This window comes from Gopherus evgoodei, chromosome 9 (assembly GCF_007399415.2).
Source record: "Gopherus evgoodei ecotype Sinaloan lineage chromosome 9, rGopEvg1_v1.p, whole genome shotgun sequence".
Lineage (NCBI taxonomy): Eukaryota > Metazoa > Chordata > Testudines > Testudinidae > Gopherus > Gopherus evgoodei.
Genome location: NC_044330.1, coordinates 26,197,262 through 26,219,581, shown reverse-complemented (window position 1 = coordinate 26,219,581; position 22,320 = coordinate 26,197,262). Strand labels below are relative to the sequence as shown.

The 22,320-nt window shown below is 35.6% G+C and overlaps 1 protein-coding gene across 2 annotated transcripts in view; it reads right to left on the bottom strand.

The window, feature by feature from the left end:
* DHX36 (DEAH-box helicase 36) overlaps positions 1-22,320 on the bottom strand; it is a 45,083-nt gene that overhangs the window by 14,804 nt on the left and 7,959 nt on the right. For both annotated transcript variants that reach the window (XM_030574875.1, XM_030574876.1), the window contains 18 exons: positions 21,023-21,193; positions 19,770-19,849; positions 18,459-18,533; positions 18,108-18,274; positions 17,329-17,410; positions 16,541-16,681; positions 14,487-14,589; positions 12,015-12,102; positions 8,805-8,860; positions 8,308-8,372; positions 6,904-7,047; positions 5,998-6,115; positions 5,024-5,122; positions 3,208-3,381; positions 2,762-2,848; positions 1,836-1,919; positions 1,620-1,719; positions 1,448-1,538 (listed from right to left, as the gene is read on the bottom strand). In XM_030574875.1, the coding sequence (XP_030430735.1) occupies positions 1,448-1,538; positions 1,620-1,719; positions 1,836-1,919; positions 2,762-2,848; positions 3,208-3,381; positions 5,024-5,122; positions 5,998-6,115; positions 6,904-7,047; positions 8,308-8,372; positions 8,805-8,860; positions 12,015-12,102; positions 14,487-14,589; positions 16,541-16,681; positions 17,329-17,410; positions 18,108-18,274; positions 18,459-18,533; positions 19,770-19,849; positions 21,023-21,193 (1,925 nt within the window). The remainder of the gene's footprint in view (positions 1-1,447; positions 1,539-1,619; positions 1,720-1,835; positions 1,920-2,761; positions 2,849-3,207; positions 3,382-5,023; positions 5,123-5,997; positions 6,116-6,903; positions 7,048-8,307; positions 8,373-8,804; positions 8,861-12,014; positions 12,103-14,486; positions 14,590-16,540; positions 16,682-17,328; positions 17,411-18,107; positions 18,275-18,458; positions 18,534-19,769; positions 19,850-21,022; positions 21,194-22,320) is intronic.

Sequence of the window (22,320 nt, the reverse complement as noted above, 5' to 3'; positions counted from 1 at the left end):
TATCAAAAAATTGATGGGCTTTTCATCAAATTCTGCACTACACTGTAGTAAACTTCTGAAAATAAGTGACATTCAAAAACAGTTTTTACCTTTTCCCATGAAGCTGTACCTTGTTAAGAATGCATATTAGAGGTTAAGCTGTCCCTTGTTAGTGAAGTTAGAATATGGCACCCAGTTCTTCCAAACAGGGAAACATTCATGACATTTTCACCCTCTCTCAAAAGGGAGCACTTATGAGTTTACTTAGAAAAGTGGATATACGATGCAAATTGCCAAAAATGTCTTGGAAAACATGCAAGTCACCCGCAATGTGAGCTCTCTCTATAATAGGTACTTGGGATTCAGAAAAAATGTAGGAATATAGAACAAAATATTATTTACAGCAATAATTAGCCCAGTAAACAAGTACAAGGATACTTCATAGACAACCTATAGGAAATCAAATCCCCTTTCTGAAATCTAACTGAGCCCCCAAGGGAACAAGAGGAGGACAAATCAACTGCAATATGTACATTGCATAGTTATTTTCTTCTTTCTGGAACTCATTATTGTAGAGTTCCAGAATTGAGAACACTTATTTCAGGGCAGTGATTCTCCAAATGTTGTTCACAAAGCCTTGCTTGCTACTGGCCCACAGAAGGGAGTGTTTTACAAAGTGGGCACTGGGGTGTTGGAAAGAGAGGCAGTCAATAGGAGAACCTCTTGTAAAGCGGTCTGTAGAACAAAACAACTGTTTTATGCAGCAGTAGAATCCTGCAACTGGGCCAGTGCTGCTCATTTACACTCACCTAGCTTAACCTGGTAGCAGAAATACAGTGTTGCACCATCCTAGTGAATTGAATGAGGAAGCTACAGAAAATGATCTTAGGACTGGTTTACCTTTAAGTTTTGACTTTGAAAAATGGCAGGGTGGGTGACTCAGTTACTAAAGCTGATCTCCAGCACCTGATCAAGCAGACTAGGTTCAGTTCAGGCTGAGTGTCAACAAGAACTGAGTCTTCAAAGTGGAGTGTCGGTCAAAGGTGCACTACCCATGCTATTAATATGAGGAAAATGTAGATAGTAGGAAGTGGTACGCAAGTGAACTAGTGCTGCTGGGGTCTCTTTCTTTCCAACCACTAAAGAGGAAGGGAGAGGATGTCATGTCTCAAGTGTAATTGCAGAGAAAAAACTGATGTGTGATTCTTTGACAGTCATGCTGTTTCCATATTTGTGACATTACATGTTTATGTAACATTGTCAGGTCATCATTTTAATGATATATTTGCAGGTCTCCAACTGTTAAGTATTGCTGATTTAATTAACTCCATAGCTCACATAAATTAATCCACATCTATGATTAGTTACACAGAAGATTGCATTTAAGTACTTCAAAGATACTGGTTAACACCTAAAAACTAACTATGCAGCAAAGAATTTGAATACAAACATGAGATTAAAGCCTTACATTTTTCTCTTTTTGCTAAAGCTTTTACGGATCTTTGCAACTTTTGGATATAAACCAGCACAGATGACTGCTTTGAGTAACTTCTCATTATCTGTAGAAGATAACAAAGTAAATAATTCATTCTACAAACCATGGATTAGTCTATCAAATATCCTCTTTTCCCACTGTTTACCTGAGTTGGTATTAGATTTGGGATCTCGGGGGTTTTTGCTACTCACAAACCCAGCTGCAAGGAGATGTTCAGCAAACTGTCCTTTCATGTTAAGCAGCATCTGCGGTACAATATCAGGGTACAAAATAACTCTTCTTGGAGAATGATGCTCTGTCAAACAATTTTTTCCCCCACAAGTAAACATTTTCTGCCACATCACACTACTAAGATGATTACCTGAAGTGTATTTGAAGAGAGAAAATACTCCCAGCAATAGTCCTTTTCATTTCTGAAACCACGTTGCCGGACCTCTTCCCAGCCCTGAAAATAGAAACTACTTTCAATTACAGTTCAAAGGGGCACATATTTACTAATATCTATATGTAAAAAAGAGAAAAGGGCAAAAAAGTATAGCTATACTTTTCCCCAAAGGATCAGAAGTGCACCCTTTAATGTTTGAAGGTAACAGTATATAGAAAAAGTAAAATGACATTTTGATTCATTTTTTGTTTTATCAGTCTAGTTGCGCATTGTATATTTATTCGTTAAAAATTAGGACTGAGCTCTAACCTTTGCTGTTAGAACTCCACTCACTGCGAACAACAGTTCTTGATGATAATAGCAGTAGCCTGGAGCTAACAGTGCAGCAGGACTTTTAGGCCAAGTATTTTCTTAGTTCTCATTGAGATATGGGAAAAAACAAAAGAAAGAATCTCCCCAAGACTGGTGCAGTCAGTCCTGGCCCCTCCAAGTGAAAAATTATGGACTTCACTGATTTTTAAGGGAGGATGAGTGGAAGTGACTAAAACTAAAAAGAAAAGGTTTGATATCTACATATTTAATACAAAGCATTTTATATTTAACAGATATTTAGACATCTGCAACATATCTATGAAGTTACTCTTTCTCCCCACCTCTCCCTAATGCTACCAACAGGGAATTAGTTATTAGTACTACTACTCCTACTGTCTCAGAAACAAGGTTCTTAAAGACAAGCAGGGCAAACATGGTTGTGTGAAGAGGCCACATACAAATGCTTTGTGAGTGCATGGGGATGAGATTTGATTTTGAATCAAGTATTTTGTTTCAAGTGTTCTTCAGTTAAACTGAAAGCACAACTTCAAAGGCTAAGTCAACTGAACATTTAATTAAAACAGACTTACCGCAAAAGCATTCACAATAGTTAGATGGTCACTTTTAGTATTCTTTGATAATTCTTTTCTTCTTGCATCTGCTACTTTCTCTTTGCCCTTTAAAGAAAAAAGAAATTAGAGCATACCACACATCCAGGACTCTGGCATGCTATTATTCTCCCAATTTTCTTTTTTTAAAGTAAGGACAAACGTAGCAGTACTCTATGCATGCAAATTAAAGAGACCTCCAATAGCCAACAACAGTACTCTATGCATGCAAATTAAAGAGACCTCCAATAGCCAACAACAGCACTCTATTGTGACAGATTGGTGGGCCACACTTACGGAAAACTTAAATTTAGATTGAAGTTTTTACGCTGAAGTATTTATGCTGCCTCTTACTAATATCCTACCAAGTTTTAAAATATAAAATAATTTGTTCATTTTATTTGCAATTCTCTTTTTAGATACTTTACCAGTGGAATCACAAAGGGGTCCTTGAAGCTGAGGCTGGCTGCAATTGTGAGTACTGGATCTAAGCAACAGAATAAAGCTCCAAAAAGGATCATTTTTCCAATATGTGGCTCAACTGGCAATCGTGCCAAGTGGACACCTAATGGAGTCAGTTCTTCTTGTCTATCCAAAGCATTCTGTTAGAAAAATAAACACACACTTTTTGAATTTGGGGACAGAAGAAGAATTTTTTGAAAACAGGCAGTGTGCCTAGTGGAGAAGGGGGGGGAACATGACAGCTGAAAAAGCAATCAAACTTGAATTTTTTTTAGTTTAAATTTATGTATTACTCAATACCAAACATGGAGCGTTAGAATGTCTTTAAGAAGGCTACTTTAACAACAATCAGCCTTTTATTTAGGCTTTAAAAAATTTATTGGTGTTAGTAAAAGCTTATTGGACAAAGTACTTCTTGAATATGTTGAAGGCACTACCCTAGATGGAAAAGAGTCAATAGATTTGAAGACACTTTATAGAGCTCTTTTCTCAGTGCCCTCCTGTTTGTTTTTTTTTACTCCATGTTACCATTCCTACATATTTTCCCCTTTCTGTTCACCCCCCTCTTTTGCTACTAGCTTTCTCTTCCCATGCCCCTACCAACTATGCTGCCGAGTTCTTCCTTCTACTTAAACTTGTTCAGAATCCCTCCAACCTGTGAGTAAGAGTTGTGGATCCTTCCCAGTGCTGCTGCCCTGCAACCGAACAGACTGCTTCAATTGATACGTACAGGTAACAAAAAAGTATCAACTGAAAAATCATCAGCACAAGTGTGTCACTAAACCCCATATGAAAAGCAAAGCTACATTTGACAACTGATTGACACTTCAAAGTGACTTTTCTATCTTACTTTGTTTATTGGCCTCAGTCCCCACTTATGCCTGTTATCCCATTACCATTCAAGTGGCTGTTCACAATTAGATTCTTCTTCCCAATTACTTTTATTTTCCATGGAAAAATCTCAAACTCTTCATTGATCTGGCTAGTCTGGGAAGTCTTAGCTAGACAGAGACATAAGCAGATGGCACAGTTTCAAGCAGCAGAGACAGGGGAATTAAAGCTCAGCTGGGAAGCCTCAAGAAAAGGTTGCATAAATGTGAATAAATTTAGAAAGTCAAGATCCTGAAGAGTGACTTTAATCTGGCACAGAAAACATTTTCAATATTTAAAATAAAATTAAAATTATTTCTCCTTTGTTCCTGAGGCCTTGGCTACACTCACACTTTACAGCGCTGCAACTGGGGTGTGAAAAAACACTCCCCTGAGCGCTGCAAGATACAGCGCTGTAAAGCGTCAGTGTAATCAGGGCAGCAGCGCTGGGAGCGCGGCTCCCAGCGCTGCACGCTACACCCGTAAGGGATGTGGTTTAGATGCAGCGCTGGGAGAGCTCTCTCCCAGCGCTGCCACTCTGACTACACTCACACTTCGCAGCGCTGCCAGGGCAGCGCTTTGAAATTCCAAATGTATCCATACCCTCAGTTACACAGCACCTTGGAAGGCAGGACACTAGTTAGTACCAGTCACTGCATACCTCTTAAGGCATAAGAGAAAATATAGTGTCTCCAGTGCAGTAAAGTACAGTTTGGATGCAGAGAGAGCCACTAGAAGCTGAGTGGCTCCAATAACCAAAATGCATATAATCAGCAATGTCTAAATTATCTTATAATAAGGTAACTCAGCAACATTACTCAGTACTGATCTTAAGAGTGACTTCTGTAGTTCGATAAGTCACACTGAACCTGAACATAATATACTCTAGCATATGTTTAAGTATTAGTTTACCAGTTCCATTAGATGATTTATGGACAACATCACAGCTTCACGAGATGGTGGATCCATTAGCCTACTCAGAAAATAAGCAATTCCACCAAGCCTTAGAATCTGAAATAAAAGAGATGCAAGTTCTGACAGATATGATTCTGAGTTATGTGTTACCATTAATTCAGCATACATTTGCAGACCTCTGAGAAACTACTGCCTAATTTGCAAAGTTACTAATACATCAGAACTTTTAAAGTTTGAATTTCACTAGGTTAGTACTCAGATTTATCAAGTGTTCCTTTATTTTTCTACAATCAGTTAAATTCTGATAAAAATGAAAAGGTATTATTATAGTCACAAGTTTTGTTTAGGGATCCACTACTCATGTGAGGTACATGTCCAGCACTTGTGTTAACAATTGTTACAAGTCACGACTTCATCGTTTGTGCTTAAAATTATCTCCATGACTTCACATTTGAGGATGTGTGAGTGATAGCAAATAGTTCAGCCAATTTCCCTGAGAATTGCCATGTCAAAACTACTACAGAAAAAACAAACAATAAAAGTAATGACACAAAGCGGCAAGCCAGTGAACTTAGTCAGTTTTAATTGTTTTTAGTAAGTTATGTGACACCCATCTTTAAGGTGCCATGTCTTATGACCTGTAGGTGAACAGGAAGAAAAAAAAATTCTCTGGCTTGTGGGCATATGAGTTCAGGGAAACAGCATAATTCAGATTTACTTTAATAGAGTTTGTCTTTCATTTAATATTAAACCAGGTATTTAGGAGACTTTAGTACAAATATACTTAAAAGTGTGTTCCGTCAAATAATTTGTTGAAACAGCAGTAATCTGTTACATCGAGTTATGCTTAGGAACAGCCTCAGGCTCAGAGTAAGTTTTGAGCATAGTACGTTATGCCAAACCCTTCACTCTCTTATCAACATGGAAAGTTTATAATATATTAAAATAACTAACCCATATCAGATAATTACCTTGATTTGTAAACAAAGTTCTTCCAAAGGTGTCCTTAGGATTTCTGGTAATTGATAATCATCCAGTAGGCTGGCACGGAGACCATTATATAGATGATAACAGTGACCCGGCTGGACTCTAATATTCAAAATGTGTAAGAAATATTTTTTGTCTTTCAACAATACTTACAACTACATTGACAGCTTCTCCCAAACACTCAAAAATTGATAGTATATTCACCGAAAATCAAATATTTCCAAAATTCATAGTATATCCCCCAAAACTTCAAGACATTAAAATAAAGGTATACAAGTTAAAAGGTGTATTCAAAAAAAGCCATTTCAGAGTTTTGAAATACAACGAAAAGCCAATAAGGCAGAAAGATACAGGAGGAATGTTTCAGACAGCAGGAACACGAGAGAACTACAAAAGACAGCAGCAACATTTAATGAAGGAGCAGTGAAAAGGCTGGAGAAGCGGGAGCAGAGACACCGTCTATGAGCTAGACAACAGGTGATCCATGTGTTTGGCAAGGAAAGCAGTTTTTAAGTTTACAGACAAATTTTTGCTTCAATATTCTTCCAAGGCGCAAAGATGAAGAGGTAACATAAGACTACTAACACCATGGAGTTTAAAAAATTCAGTACTACTACTAGAAATATTCAAGAGCCAATCAAGTTAAATAAGAACTCATTCCCAGAACTATGCCAAAGTCATTCCATCAATAAAAGAATGAGCATGTCATACCGGCTTATGCTTTATAATGGAAAGTGAAAAACAGAACAGAAAGCACTCGAAAGTGTCTTAAGATACACTACTGTAATTCATTAGACATTAAAAGTTCTCCACTTCCAATGTGAACGAATTTGTTTCCCTTTTAAAGTTTGCCACAGAATTTTTCTAATATCAATAGTCATTTCTCTTACCTTCCTGCTCGACCTTTCCTTTGTTTGGCATTAGCTTTACTAACCCATTCTGCTGCCATTGTGCTAATGTTGTTCTGCGTATCAAAGTGAGTTTCTTTTATTTTTCCTCCATCTATAACGTATACCACATCATCGATGGTAATGCTGTCAAAAATAAGTGTTTTTTTTAAATCTTTACAGTATGCATAGAAAAGTTAGTCTACAGAGTGCAGGATTTACTTTACTTGCAATATTAGATGATGCATTATATTTACAAACTTCATTGGTGTAATTTTAAGTGCTCTGCAAATACAACAAATGAAATTTACTTGCTGCACATCGAAAAAAAGAGAGGGACAATGCTGCACACATTTTAAAAACATTCATTTCATATTTCTCTGACGCACACAAGCAAGTATAATATTGTGATAATACTTGGTATCACTCACTAGTAGATGTCACATTACCATAGAATCATTCTAAAAGGGGCAGATAAGTGGAAGATGTGTGTTTTTTTAAAAACGCATTTCATATACCAAAAACAGTAAGTTTAATTCTCCAACACCATGCTATATGCTAAAAGAATTTCTAAAGCTTTGCCATGAACTGAAATTGACACTTACATGAGCCCCTGTAGATGATCTCCATGCTTCAGCAGGACTCATAGTTGGAACTATCTGGCATAGTTTACATTACATGTTATAAGAAAGTATGGAAGATTTACAGAAGGGAGCTCAAGTTTTAAACAACTATAGAAGGCAATGGACAGAACTTTAGAAAATGTAAGCATGGTAAAAAAGGAGCTAATGTAAATTAGCTTAATTTATATGAAAAGTCTGACCAATACTTATAAAGCATCTAGTGATGGCATTATGGAAGCTCATGTTTATTGTCGTAACTTCTATATTTTCTCAGTTTACAAATGAAAAAGTGGTTTAACTGTCAGCTCTGCAAACTCAACATGGGATCTTACAGTCAAGTTGTATATTTTCTTAATCATGAACTATCAGTGTTCTGCAGTGGAATGTAGTTGACAGTCATGTTGATAAGCAATGCAAAAAAGAGCCAAATCAGGCTCTGCAGTGGTAACAGGGTTTAAACATAGGGGTAAAAATCTTGTCAGGAATAGTAAGTAGCTCAAATTAATACAACAGATCTGTTCACTGAGTCATTTTATGACCATTCCACAGACCAATCAGCTTCCAATAAAAAGGTCTGAAGATTTAATCAATCTAGTTTAGCATATTTATAAAGAAAAATTCCTAATTCACTGTACCACCTATTTATGAATAGCCAAATGCATTTTATTAGAAATATTTAACAGTTTTCACTTTTGCTTTACTGTTATGATTTAGCATTTATTTTGCAAGAATTGTGTTATTTGACAAATGTGGCTACCTACATAGAAACAAAAATATGTTTTACCTAGTCTCTGCAATGTTGGTAGCAATTACAATTTTCCGTACTCCAGGAGGGGTCTTTTTAAAAACCTGAAAAGATATATAAATAACAGAAGTAAAACAGACTATTTATCAAAACCAAACAAAGCACAAAATCATTTTGAGTGTTTTGCAGGTCTGAACAGTTACACTTGCCCTCATATCTGTTTTGTATGCGCTAAATAATGCCATAATCAACACCATGTTTGAAGGTACCTGCAGCAGTGCCATCCGGATAGATAAGCACTATAAAAATACAAATGGACTATTTACTACAAACCAAAGAGACTTTAACATTCGCTTAGCTTTATTTCAAATTATGCATAGGCTATAGTTGAAAAAAAAAAAACCACCAATTTTATCTGCAAAATCTGTGTTTAGAAGATTTCACTTAGAATAAGAGACATTTACTATAATTTACCGATGTTTACTATAGTTTAATGCACAATAAAAGTTAAGAATATTGTAAGTAATGAAACATACCTGTGTCTGGTTAACAGTAGGCATCAGTGAATGCAGAGGTATAATAATGAACCTATCTGAAAGTTAAAACAGTAAACAATGGTATGTCATGGAAAATTCAATGCTGTACAGCAAAAATAAATCATCCGGACATAAAGGATAAAAAGGCATATGTAAATCTACTGTTTCTCATTCCTAGTCACCTTTCTTCAAACTGGCATCAATGTACTTTCCAGTACTTTGGAAACACATCATCATTATACCAAACACTTCTTTTGACCACATTACATCAAGCTAAACAGCATTAGTCTAAATTTTCACTGGAGAAAGGGAACAAAAAAAACTTACTAAATACAGAATTATGTCTCTGTCTGAACAGGTCATATCTGTGTTAGATTGTTCAAGTAAAAAAAAACCACACACACGCCTGGGCCGAACAGCAGCATATTAAAATAATGTTTAGCTAAAATAATGCTGAAGGTTTTGACAAGCATAGCTACATGGCAATCATGCAGTTTCTCTTGATAAAGAATTCATTTCTCTATGAACAGTTTTCCATTTTGGATCTAGTACAACAGTGGTTTGAGCATTGGCCTACGAGTTCAATCCTTGAGGGAGCCATTTAGGGATCTGGGGCAAAAAATAAAATAAAATCTATCTGGGGATTGGTCCTGCTTTGAGCAGGGGATTGGACTAGACCTCCTGAGGTCCCTGCCAACCCTGATATTCTATGAAGTCAGATTCATGTACCATCAATTCAAGAAACATGTTGATTCAAATGACCACTCAGTTATTGTGAATGGACTCTAAGATTCTGAAAACAGGGGGGGTTAAGCCTGTTCTATATGCACTACATTAAGGGCAGCCGCCTTAAAAATTCTGCTCAAGTGTTAACCTTGAACAAAGGATCAAGGGCAATAAGTGTGTTCTCACCCAATATGGTGAAATTTAAATAGAAAAACATACAGAGCATTCTGTTGAGATACAGATGTAACACTTTCATTTTAAGATCTTTTTCTTAAGTGCTGCAGGCTTTTGCAATTGTGACAAAACTGTACCTTTGGGTTAGACCATTTGATTTGGGGATTAAAAAAGTCATATGAAATACTGCAGTTTAATTTAACTGATACATTATGGAAAAATTACCAGTTTCCATGGAGTTTTTAGAAGTTAGTGCACATTTCTAATGAGCTGAATTATGTGATCAGTTGCATCTTCAATCCATATTCTATCACATAATTTGTTCAGGTTCCACATTAACATATAAGCAATACTATTGCAAACATAAGTGGCTTCTGCTGGCAATGCAGTACTGGCTGGTTAATGACAGATGAAGTGCTTAATAGAAAGCTGACTGATTGTCAGCATTGACTATATGAGCCTATGGACTTCTGGTTAGTCAACAGCAAAGTCATCAGCAAAAAGAAGAGAAAGGCGGGAGTCAGCCATAGGAAAATATTTTAAACTACTGTCTTTGGTTTAATACTAAAAATTATAGTATCTATTTATTGTGGCCCTCTAAGCATATCTGTGCTGTAACGTCTGTATCTTTAGGGTAATTTTAAGATTTTGAATAAAAAGGAAACTGGTAAGATCTGTGGAACAGAACTTGGTGTATTATATCTGGGAATGGTTAGCACAACTTGGGAGCTTCTAAATATGCAAAAACCAAAAAATCATTTAGCATCAATTCTGCAGATACCTGATTGAAAGCATTTGCAATATACCAAGAGTGGTGTTTAAGAGATCATCTATCTTTACTGTTTTATCTATACCTAGTATCAAATGTGGGAACAATTTGTTGCTGTGGAAATTACCATCTTTGGTATTATCATTTAAGATAGGAATAAGCAGCAGGAACAGATATACTCCATGTTTGTGTTTTTATACAATGGTAGTTTGTACACTCGTACTCTCGTAATAACTTACAAGTCCAGAAGTTAATTCTTTATATACAGGCATGGCTAAATTCAATTTAAATTTTTAAAAAAAATTTCAATGGATAATATCAATGTTTGTTTTAAAGTGTATTTTCAATTTCTAGAAATTTAAAGTTTTCACAGATGCAGGAATTATTAGGGGGAAAACAACAGGGGTTCAGACAACAATTTAATGAGAGTAGACAATGAAATTCAAAAAAAAAGTTAAAGCTTTATAACTATTAAAAATCAAATTGTCATCATCATATCAAATTATACAAATTAAATATCCTTAAATCAAACTCTAATAAGTCCTCAAGCAACATTTTTCTTACTTTGCCTATCAGTAAATTTCATTTGTCATCGATGAAAATATTTTTTGGTTGGTTTGTGGCTGTACTGTGAAATCAATGTTTATAGATAAATCAGAGCTAAAATCTAATCCTTCTAAGCCTATTAATATACCAGTCCCCTTCAATACTTAGGCTATGTCTATGCTGCAGTTGACATAGCCTAAGTATTGGCCCATGCTGGCTGGCTTGTGTCTGCTGACTCGGGCTAAGGGGCTGTTGAACCGTTGTATAGACGTTCCAGCTTGGGCTGGAGTCCGCGCTCTGGAACACTCATCTTACAGGGTCCTAGAGCTTGGAGTCTGTGAGATGGGAAGGTCCCAGAGTCCAGGCTCCAGTCTGAACAGCTATACCGCAATTAAACAGCCCCTTAGCCCGAGTCAGCTGACACAAGCCAGCCACAGGTTTTTAATTGCAGTATAAACATACTGTTAGTTCCCTTCAACAATTCATCTTCTATCATAGGCAGAAGAGTGATTTGAAGAAGCAACACTTCCCCAAACCATTGGTATCTAAAGCACAGGGCAAAGAATTCAGTGGCAGGAAGGAATAAAGGAATCACTGGGGACGGGAATATAACAAAGCTTCCTAGAAGAAACAAGTTGTAAAGGAGTTGTCAACAGCAAAGGGGAAGGTAGGTTCATATTTGGATAGAGATGGACCATCCAGGAGAGTTGTGTACGAGACTAGACAGAAGGAGGGAGATGTGGGTTTTAGAGTCATCAACATGGAGATGGAAACTCAAAACATAATAAATAATAAATGTCACCAGCAAGATCTTTGGATGAACAACAATATATAACTGAAAAGATATCGTATATATAATGATGAGCACGGAGAGGAGGGAGCTAGGAAAATAATAGAGGGATGCCAACCAAGGTGGGGGAAGCTGATGAACCAGAGAAGTTACTAAGGAAATGGTCACTAAGAATGAATAAAATGCTATTATAATTAGTTTTTACCTGACTTAAACATGACTTGTGACATCAAGAGGTCATGTAAAGTGCTAATATTGTCCCAGCCTGGGAGAAACACCAGTATTGCACCATCCTATATATGAATGAAAAAAAGATTACATTACACACTAAATACTCAACATTTGTATATTTGTGTAAATATTTTGGATAGATGACATTTAACTTGAGACACTACTGAATCAAATATTACACAATTTTATGAGCTTGCTTTTAAACAGAGTGACTGTATAAATTTCATCTGGATTTTAAAAAGATTCCAATGGAAATTTGTTTTAAGACAAACAAACAAACAAACATTCTTCTGTAGTGTTTGCAATCCAAAATATTGTAGCTCTGCACTAGTTTGAGAAACTAACAGTGCAACTAAATAAGAGAATGATAAACAAGGCTATTTTAAATTTTCCAAACAAAAGGATGCAAAGCAAGCAGCACAAACAGCAAAAGTTCTCTCTCAGGTTTTAATTATCTAATGAGTTATTTGTAACATATGAAATCTGATATTTATAAAAAAATTCTGATATCTTATTTTAAAGGGATTGTCAGGTAACAGTCAACAATGTGTTGCTTGTCCGAAGAAGGCAGAATTATTCCATGGTTCACTTATTTCTTCCTATAATTAACTCATATGGCAGTGCTTGATATTTGTTACACTGTCTCAAGTGTAGAACCTTTTTGACAATGTATAATTAATTGAAATATCTTTTTCTCAGAATTTCATTAAGAATTTTAATCACTAATGTATGCCTGCATAATCCATGACATACTTTCTCAAATAAAAACCAGTAAAATGAAACTTGAATTCTAAATAAGATTAATTTAAAGAGAAAACAAGAATTACCACACTCGATCAGACCCAGTGGCAATCTAGTTTGGTATCCTGCCTCTAGCAGCAGCAAAAGCATGATGCTGCAGAGGTAAGCAATAGTAAGAATTTAAGCCCATTAATTTTTAAGCAAACAAAACATAACTGATTTGTTAGATGTGTAATTAGGCACATACAGAGATACATACAATGGGCTAATGTAAATCCAGGGATAAGTAAAAAAATACAAATGCTGTATTAAATATTAATACTAAGTTTATAGTTTACAAGTTAAAAGTCTTAAAACAAGCCAGGACAAGAGCCTCCTAGTTGTGTATGTAGTAAACATCTGAACTAATATGATACCATTAAGTTATAATAATTCACAGGTTTTACTGCATCGACACTTTTTAATATATCTGTTTACCCAGCTGAAATAATTTATTTGCCCAGTACATGATACTGTAAAGAAGTAAATTACAACTCAAAACAGTACAGTTAATTTTTCTACCCATTTGTCAACAAAGAGCAAGAAGGTGAAAGGCTGGTGATTTTCTTTTATGTTCATGAAGTTTCCAGGCAGTGTTTTTAAAGTGATTTTTGCACAATTAAATTCTTCATTACATTCTTTGATTACTACACTACTGATGTTGATTTTGACATAGACTAAATACAACAATGAATTTAAAGAGACCAACTGGCAACAAATTCATTTAAATTTTCTGCTACCTTCCATGCAAAGACTGAAACTTCACAAATCATTTATTAAGTCTTAATATCCAATTAAACTATTACCCCCACTTAACAGATGAGAAAAACCAAGTTGTGTCAGAACTAGTAGGAGAGCTTCAGACATCGATCTCTGTGCTTTATTCACTAAACAATGCCCCTTGTTCTAGGTAATAAGGGCTACATAATATGGCTCAGTAGTTATCACTATGAGAAGCATGAATTTTTAGGGTAAGATTTTCAAAGCTGCTATGCAGATTTAAATACAAACTCTTTTCAATGGCCCCTATTCAAAGGCACTTAGGCACATGCTTACTTTAAACACATGCTTAAATCTTACTGACTTGCTTAAGTGCATTCCTGAATCAGGGCCTTAAATGAAAAATTATGCACCTAAAGCCTACAGGTGGTTTTGAAAATCTCAGCCTCAATGTAGTGATGTAACCCAAAATAATTTCCAATATGTTTTGACATTTTTAGTGACTACTGACCACAGTGCAGAATTTCCTGAAGTATGGTGTCATGTTCCGACATTGTATCCTTTTCCCATGGCTGTTAAAATAGATCACACCTAACATTTTTATTGAAACACTACCGTAAGCAGAGAAGAATCTTAACTTGAATATTTTATTTGAGTGAGTGATTTTGTAAAGAATATAAATCCAATGGGAACATGCACAAACTCATATAAGGCTTGTTCTTTAGATATGTAGCTCCTAGTGGGTGGAAAAACAGTTTGCTATGCTATATGACCTGAGAACATTTATAGGATTGATTGATAGTGGCAGATTTTTGGTTTCAGCATAATAATTTAAATCTATAATTACAATCAAGCTTTGTGAAAACTGTTAGCATGAGTCAAGTGATTTAGCTAGAAAGAAAATTAACTTATTTAAATAACTTATGCAAATCATACAGAAACTCACCTCCTCCTCCAGGACAATATGTCTGATAAGTGCAGCTATAAGGTCAAGATCAATCTTGTCATCATCCATCATTTCTAACGCATCTATAGTACCTGCTGAATACCTATAAATAATGTGTGTACATAATGACAAGTCTAAGAAAAAAACCCCATCCACTCATTTCAAGTGTTTCTATTACAAAGCTATTGCAATTTTACAGCAAAGAAAATGCAGTATTCTTGTACGATATAGTTCTCTTTTGTTTACACGCTAGACTTGCACAGATCTATACCACATTTTCCCTAGATTTAGAGTCTGGAATAATGTGAGAGCTTTAAGACAATGATACATTGCTCTAAATTTGAGACATGTCACATTACGACATACATCAAATTAGTGCAAAGTAAGACTACGTAACATTTAGCCCAAGTACTTAACACATACAAAATGTTTTGAGTTCCATAGATAAGTAAGGTGAAGTGTCAAGTTTCTGAATATAACATGTCCAAATTAAGCTAAATTAATTATTTAGTCTAATAAAGTTGCTGCAGCCAAATATTTCATGCTTCACCATTCAAACTAATTAACTGCCTCAGGGACTTAACTCTGCAAGCCAGCAGTTATCCAATCAGTGAAGACCTTGGAATGCATTATAAATGTGTCATCATTAAAAAAATCACTGAAGTTCCAGCAAAGAGGGTAAGGAAGAGAAGCCTGAGAGGAGAAAGTGATGAACTTCAAAAGAGACAGGGACGAGAAGTGAAGTAATGTGTCTTTGTAGTGGGGAACATGTTGCACAACTTTTTTTTTAAATAATTTATCCACTGCTTGAATGCTGTAAAGCTCTGAAAAGTGGGACAAAAAAAGGTGTTTACTGGGTTCCTGAAAGGGAGATAATCCTTCCTTATCCCTGTCATAACCCTTATTGAAGGCAAACAGGTGAGACATGAAGGGATTAAGATAACTTTTGCTCCCCAGTCACCCTATTTCCCTTCCTCCTCCTGCAAGAAACTACTCCTCAAAAGCCTGTGAGTAAGAAGGCTTAACTGCCTGGGATATTAATGCTGCTACAATTTGTTTTTCTCACCATAGCTGACCAATGCATTTTTCTCAAACAAAATCTCCCACAGAAGGACATGTTTTCAAAAAGAGGTCCACTTGCAAAACTTGTAAATGGAATTTAGGCTTCCAAGTGGTCATTTGTGGGTAGAATCTTTGTAGTTGTGTGTTCAAGTGTAGGCAAACAATTGAGCCACATATCTATAATTCAGTTTTGGAGTATGGCCTCAGAATGGACTAAATGGTTAGTGAGGTAGGGAAGAGAGAAAGATGTAATTCATGCAGTCCTGGGAGAAGGATTGGCTGAGTTGTCCATTCATAAAAAAGGGACTTCTAGGATGGATTATCTCATGCCTCTTGAAATAAGCACGTTCATGAGAGCAAAGCAGTGTAAGCAACCAAAGGGAAAGGACTGAAAAACCAAATAATATCAGTTAAAATGGTAAGTATAAGAAAGGTTTGGATTAAAAGTAACATAAAACCAATCTATTTGTTTAAAGGGTTATGACAGAATAGTCTGAAGAAAAGGAAGTAAAAAATATTTTTTAAAAAGTTGTGGAATGTTTACTCTTCTGTTTTGTTGATTATGAGCCCAGACTACTAGAAGTATCTACTACAAAGGGAAAGATAGCACAAGTAGGGAAGCCACCAGGGAAAGAGTTAGGAATCAGAGTATAAGCAGCCTGACAGTTTGATGAATAGAAAGAATTACGGACTATACATGTGCATGCCAATAGTAAATGGCTGATTGTGACTTCTTCCCCTATGTCAGGCTTGGCGTTTGCAACTTTTAGTTTAACCGAGCATGTGTGATACTGTGCTAGTATGTTGATTCATGTATGACACACATAGCATGGAACTGCACTACTCACAATGTTACAGCCATCTCTATGTAACTGGTAATTGTGTTATAAAAACTAATTAATTGCATAGTGTAATCTTATATTTCTCAGCTGTAGAAGTACATAGATAATTGGTAATACCTGACAGCATAGAAGTGAACAAATAAGACCTACCTTCCTCGCAGCTGCCTTAGATAATCTGGCCATCGCTCTTTATAGATTTCTTCTTTCTCCTCCTTTTCTGGTCTGCTTATCTGTCCTTGCATAAAGCCCTTCTTCCGCCGTGGTCTGTAATCTGTATCTTCTGGAGTATATCTAAAAGTATACAATTATTACGGTCATTTAATATTTTATTTTAATTTTTTTAAAAATTAAGGCTAACAAATACATTGGTGATTCAACCCACTGACAATAACGTGCAAGATTTTAGTTGTAGCTTGTCATATTATGCTTTAAAGAAAAAAGCTCAAGAAGCCTTATCTACAAAGTGGGCTCCATTTCTACAAAGCATAAAAATAAGCAGAAAAAGAATTTAGCTCAATCCAGCTACCTGAAAATGCAAAGATAATCAAGCATTTTAATGTGAATAACTGACCTAGTTCGGAAGGGGGAAAAAAACCCAAAGAACTTCAAGTTGAGACTTTTTTTTAAATTTTATTTTGACTACTGATAGCATCTTGCTAAAAATATGATGTCATTTATGAAAACACAGAAAAAGCTACTGAATTTTCCCATGGTCAACAATGCTTTTTTTAAACAAGATGTCTGCCATCAGTTCAGAAACGTCAGTTATCATTTGAAACAAAACTGAAATAAACACTGGTATGTTCATGGTGAGATGTGATTTGCTGCTGTGGAAAATCCAGACTGCCAGGCTGAGCAAAAGCGAACATCATTCTATGTATGTGCCTAGTAGCATCCAATACAGTTATGTGGATCTTTACTTTCAGAAACAGACTGACCTTAACTTTTCAATTACATCTTCCAAAAGATATTCCATAACAGGGAAAGTGAATCCAGGTATATGGATCATGGGACAATTGTCTATTGAGGAAGAGTGTAACTTATTAATTCTTAGAAAACAAAATATACTTAATACTGTAACACTAGTCTATATCAAAAATAGTTAGAAAAAATGTCAAACAGTTCCTTTCTACTTAACTGCATACCTATTAAGTTTGATTTTCATGTACACTTAATGCTTGTGAAAAGTATCAAGTTAACACCCACAAAAAGTCACTAAACAGACCACCACAGGCAACAGCAATGCATGTTTCCTTATGTTCTAGCCAATGTGACTGAAACCCAAGGCAGATGAACCACTTGTAGACTGGCTGGCATACCATAGGAAGATTTGCACTGCCAATTCACTCACTCATGGCCTCTAAGGGTGCTAAATGAGAGTTTTAAAAATTAAAGACAATGCCAACCTCTGTTTGGCAACTTATAGTGTGTATTAACCTCTATTCTTCTGAGAGACATTTCACGGAGGAAAACAAAAGCAGCAACATATAACCATGATGGGATAAATCAAGGAACCTTGCATTGCACCCTACTTTGAGACCTCTTAACAGGTGATAGCGACGGCTAACACTGAAATAATCATTTTTAATTTAAGTCAAACTCACACTTTCTTTTTTTTTAAAATGCATTATTAAACAGTACAAGTCCAATATATATATAGCAAATATTAAGTATGTTACATATCTAATCAATATTACGATACAAGCATCTCACCCACCAAAATATTCTGAAAATTTCTCAGCATTCAAAGTAGCACTCATCAGTATTACTTTCAGATCTGGTCGAACATTTAGAAGATCTTTAATAATAGTCATTAAGACATCTGATTGAAGATTTCTTTCATGGATTTCATCAAGAATAACATGACTAACACTGGACAATTGCCTAAAATAAAAGAATGCAAAGTTGATAACATTTATGTTTAGCAGAAGCAAGGCATTAAAACAAAAACAAAAAAAATGAGACAAGTGCTAAAGAATGAAAACAAAACATAGAACTATTAAAAAGCTAGCTCACTAAAATTCTGATATTTATATTTTAAAAGAAACTAGTAAATACAACTACTTACTTGTCTGACTGGAGCCACTGTAGGACGATTCCTGTTGTACAGTACAGAATGGAACCTTGTTTCCTTGGTAACCGACTGAAAAGAGATGCATTAAGAATTCTTGAATTCTCTTTTCTAATATTTTACAAAGTACTTTAAAAGCTCCAAAGCAGAATCCACTTTAAAGTGTCTATAATGACAATCTACATCACTCAACTCATTCTCTAGGCCTGCTCATTTAGAACTAAACTAGTGCAAGAGGGGATTAAGTCAGGGCTAGGCCATAGTATGCCTATGATGAGGAATGGATCATTTGCAATCTGACAGAACCAGGCTTTACAGCCATTATTGTCACCGTTTCAGGATTAGTTTCTCTCTACTCATCCCAAACTGTTGTTAGACTAAAAACAAGGCAAAATATTTTTCTCTGTTAAACAGCATTTATACTTGAGAATATAATTTAGCTCCATGAATAATTTTACATCCTGAATAAAAACACTTGTGCACAAAAACAACACTGGAATATCAGATTACAACTAGGGCCATATTCTCTATTTTTAGCTTCTTAAATCAGTTTTTCATTTAAGGATTATTCCAGATACATCAGTACCTACATTAAAGCCCTAAGCCTGCAAACACTGATGCAACATGCTTAACCTTACATGATGTGATGTGAAGTTAAGCACATGCATAAGTGTTCATAGGATCAGGGCCTAAAGCTGTTGACATTTTTAACTTTTAACACTCCTTTCTATATGTCTGTTGTAAACAGGCTGTTTCCAGATTGGAAACTGCACAAGCTGTGATTTGCAATTTGACCATTCAAATGGTTTCCAGTGCAAGTGGGATTAGTACACAAGATATTTTTAAGTCTTTGAACCATAATTGTTTTGTTCCTTCTCTGCTTCAACCAGCATCTCTTATCTCAACTTTTAACAGTTTAAGATGTGCGTATTGATAACCTGTTTACCCTGTGCTATTGTAATTCTTCCACCATATGGTGTTCATTTAGTTTATCCCCTTTAAACTAACAGAATTACAGATGTAGACTTGCTCCCCCAGCAAAGTAGACTATACTACAAAAATTGGCTTCTCACCAATCTAAGTAACATTAAAGTTCAACCACTGCAGTCAAGCTTTCAAGTATGTACTTATTTTTCCTCCCAACCATTTACAGGAAAATTACTCAGGAATCCCCTCTGTGTGAAAGCAGTTAAGTATGTTCCCTTTGTGTTTAAAATAGTATTTCAAATTTTCCTGTTTGTCAGTTTACATTCAAGTCAGTGTACAAAAACCAAAAAAAAAAAAAACAAAACAAAAACTATAAATTACCTCTGGAGACGAATCTGGTATCCTGTACTCTTGCCATTACCACACACTTCTGCCCTTTCAGCTGCAACTCTCTCTGCCACCTTAAAATCAAACCAAATAGCATCATGTTAAAAAAATAAATAAATAAAATTTTTTTAAAAAGCAGCTTACCTGAATTTATAGGTGTTCTTCAGTAGGAACTACCTACCATGAAGAAGTTACATTTCAGTTTATAATAATGCTAAAACTACCTTTAATACCCTCCTCTGATGGATACAGCACTCTTTTGCCACAATCCAGGAACTGGAGTAGAACCCGAAATATATTTCAGAAGACAGTGGAGCAGTTTTATATATGATGGAACTAAAAGTATTTCCCCCTTATAACTTAACAGCATGACATGCAACTCTTCCTGGGTAGTGGAACTCCTTACAACCCTGCACCTCATATTTCTACTTAATGGAAACTATGCATTTTGTACATTCTAGTGGTCAAACTTCATGAGATCAACCAAGCTGAGAAATGCTCACTTCTAATTTTCTTTATCAATAGTTTTAGACTGAATTATTTAGCAATGGTTAAGTAACATTAAAGTTCAACCATTGTTCTGTGATTATTATTATTATTCTGTGACTATTGCACAGTATTGAGAAATTAGGCTGAAAGTCTAAAAGACTAGTTTTTGAAGCTATGCCACTTCGTCCAGTAAAGTGATGGGAAAACACTTTCTGGGCAGCTCAAGAAGAGCAAGACATAAGGTATCCAAAAAACCAGAGTCCAAGTACAGACCCTTTCTTCATGTTTTCCTTTACCCTTACTTTATAAGTATTAGGTAAGAGTGCTGAGCAGGAAACTCAACTAATAATACCCACAAAGGTCTATAGGTAAGCTCTGGGTGAACTTCCACTACCCTTGAAGATTGCACAGACCTGCCAAAGAGTTCAGCTTCAATGCTGTTTACTTCAGAAGAGCAACACTGAACTCCAATCCTGCAGACACATACTTGCTAGCCCATAGGCTTCAATACAACTACTCAAATACATAATTATGGATGCAAGTGTTCACAGAATTGGGAATTAAACATTGTAAACTCTTTGGGGGAATGACACATCCTATATGCTTGTACAGTGCTTAACAAAATGAGGCCTGGTTCTGATTAGGAACTTTGGGCAATAGTGCAATACAAGTAGTAAACAATTTGTCCCACAATTTCTCTGTTGCAAAAGGAAATTAACATTCAACGAAACAATTCAGTTTTTCAGCATTGCACTTACTGAGATAGCACTGATCCTCCTAGGTTGGGTACATACAATTCTGCAAGCAGATCCTTTCCCTCTCTCTATATAGTCATCCAGAATGAACTGAGTAACTTGTGTAGTCTTTCCACAACCAGTCTCACCACTGATCACAGTCACCTGATTATTATTTATCACAGTTACCAGCTCCTATTTTAAAAGGAAAAGAAAAATGTAATGCTATGTTGACAAATCTTTTTAAACTGTAGGAGGCCTTCTAGAATTCCCTATTCTTTTAAATTCAATTTAAAAGAACAAGCCACAGTACTTTAAAGGGACACACTTAGACACCCATTTTATTAACATTTTAGGGCCAGAGAGTCAAAGTGTGCCATGCACTTTAAATATATGACTAAGGCCATGCACAGAATTACTTGTGTGGACAGAATGAATACTATCAATTATGAAAATAGGAATGTACAATTAACAATCCTGCACAAACACTTACAGTTTAAAACCTCTGAAAATATAGCTAGTCCTAGATAACTGAAAATGAAAGCTTAACTTCTCACTTTTCCTGTTTGTTTGGCTTTTGCATTTCATTCAGCTCAGTCACTGAAGCGAGACTAGTCTGTTTCTCATTTGTATTCAGCAGCACTTTCCATCTCATATTTTAGCACAATGTTTCAGTGTTTGTGTTGCAATCACAGCAAGGGAATGTTTAAAACCCCACAAAAAAGTTACTGCAATCTGAAGAGCAACGGATCTATTAGTTTCTTATATATTTTTTCCTTTTACAGAGACAATTACAAACCTACAAACCAAAGCTTATGGAGTACTTTCACCCTGGCGTGTAATATACAAGTTAATTAAACTAAGATGAAAATAATCCCCTTTAGCTAAAATGGTCGTTAATTCACCGATTGTGCATAGGTAGCATAAAACAGCATGCAGCCACAAGAGTGTGATTTAGAGACTAAAATGGAATAAAGACAAATTTAATCAATGTTCAATCATAAGTCATACAAACATATCATGACCAGCAATAAAGACAGCCACATCTGGCAATTTAAGATACGATACAGTAAATACAATGTTTTTTAAAATTACAAGTAACCAGGGCAATTAGTCACCTTAGTTTCAAATAGCATGCAACATTTTAAAAGTTAAATCTGCAAAGTGAAGGATGAAAAAGCTACATAGTATTTTAAATATACTTGCTGCTCATGTCTGGTTTCCATGGAGATGGCTGTCTAGTTGTAAAACTGTATGGTTCAACGTAAGTAGAGTGAGCTTCCCTACATTACATGTCTGTGTGCCTGAAGTCTTTTCTAGAA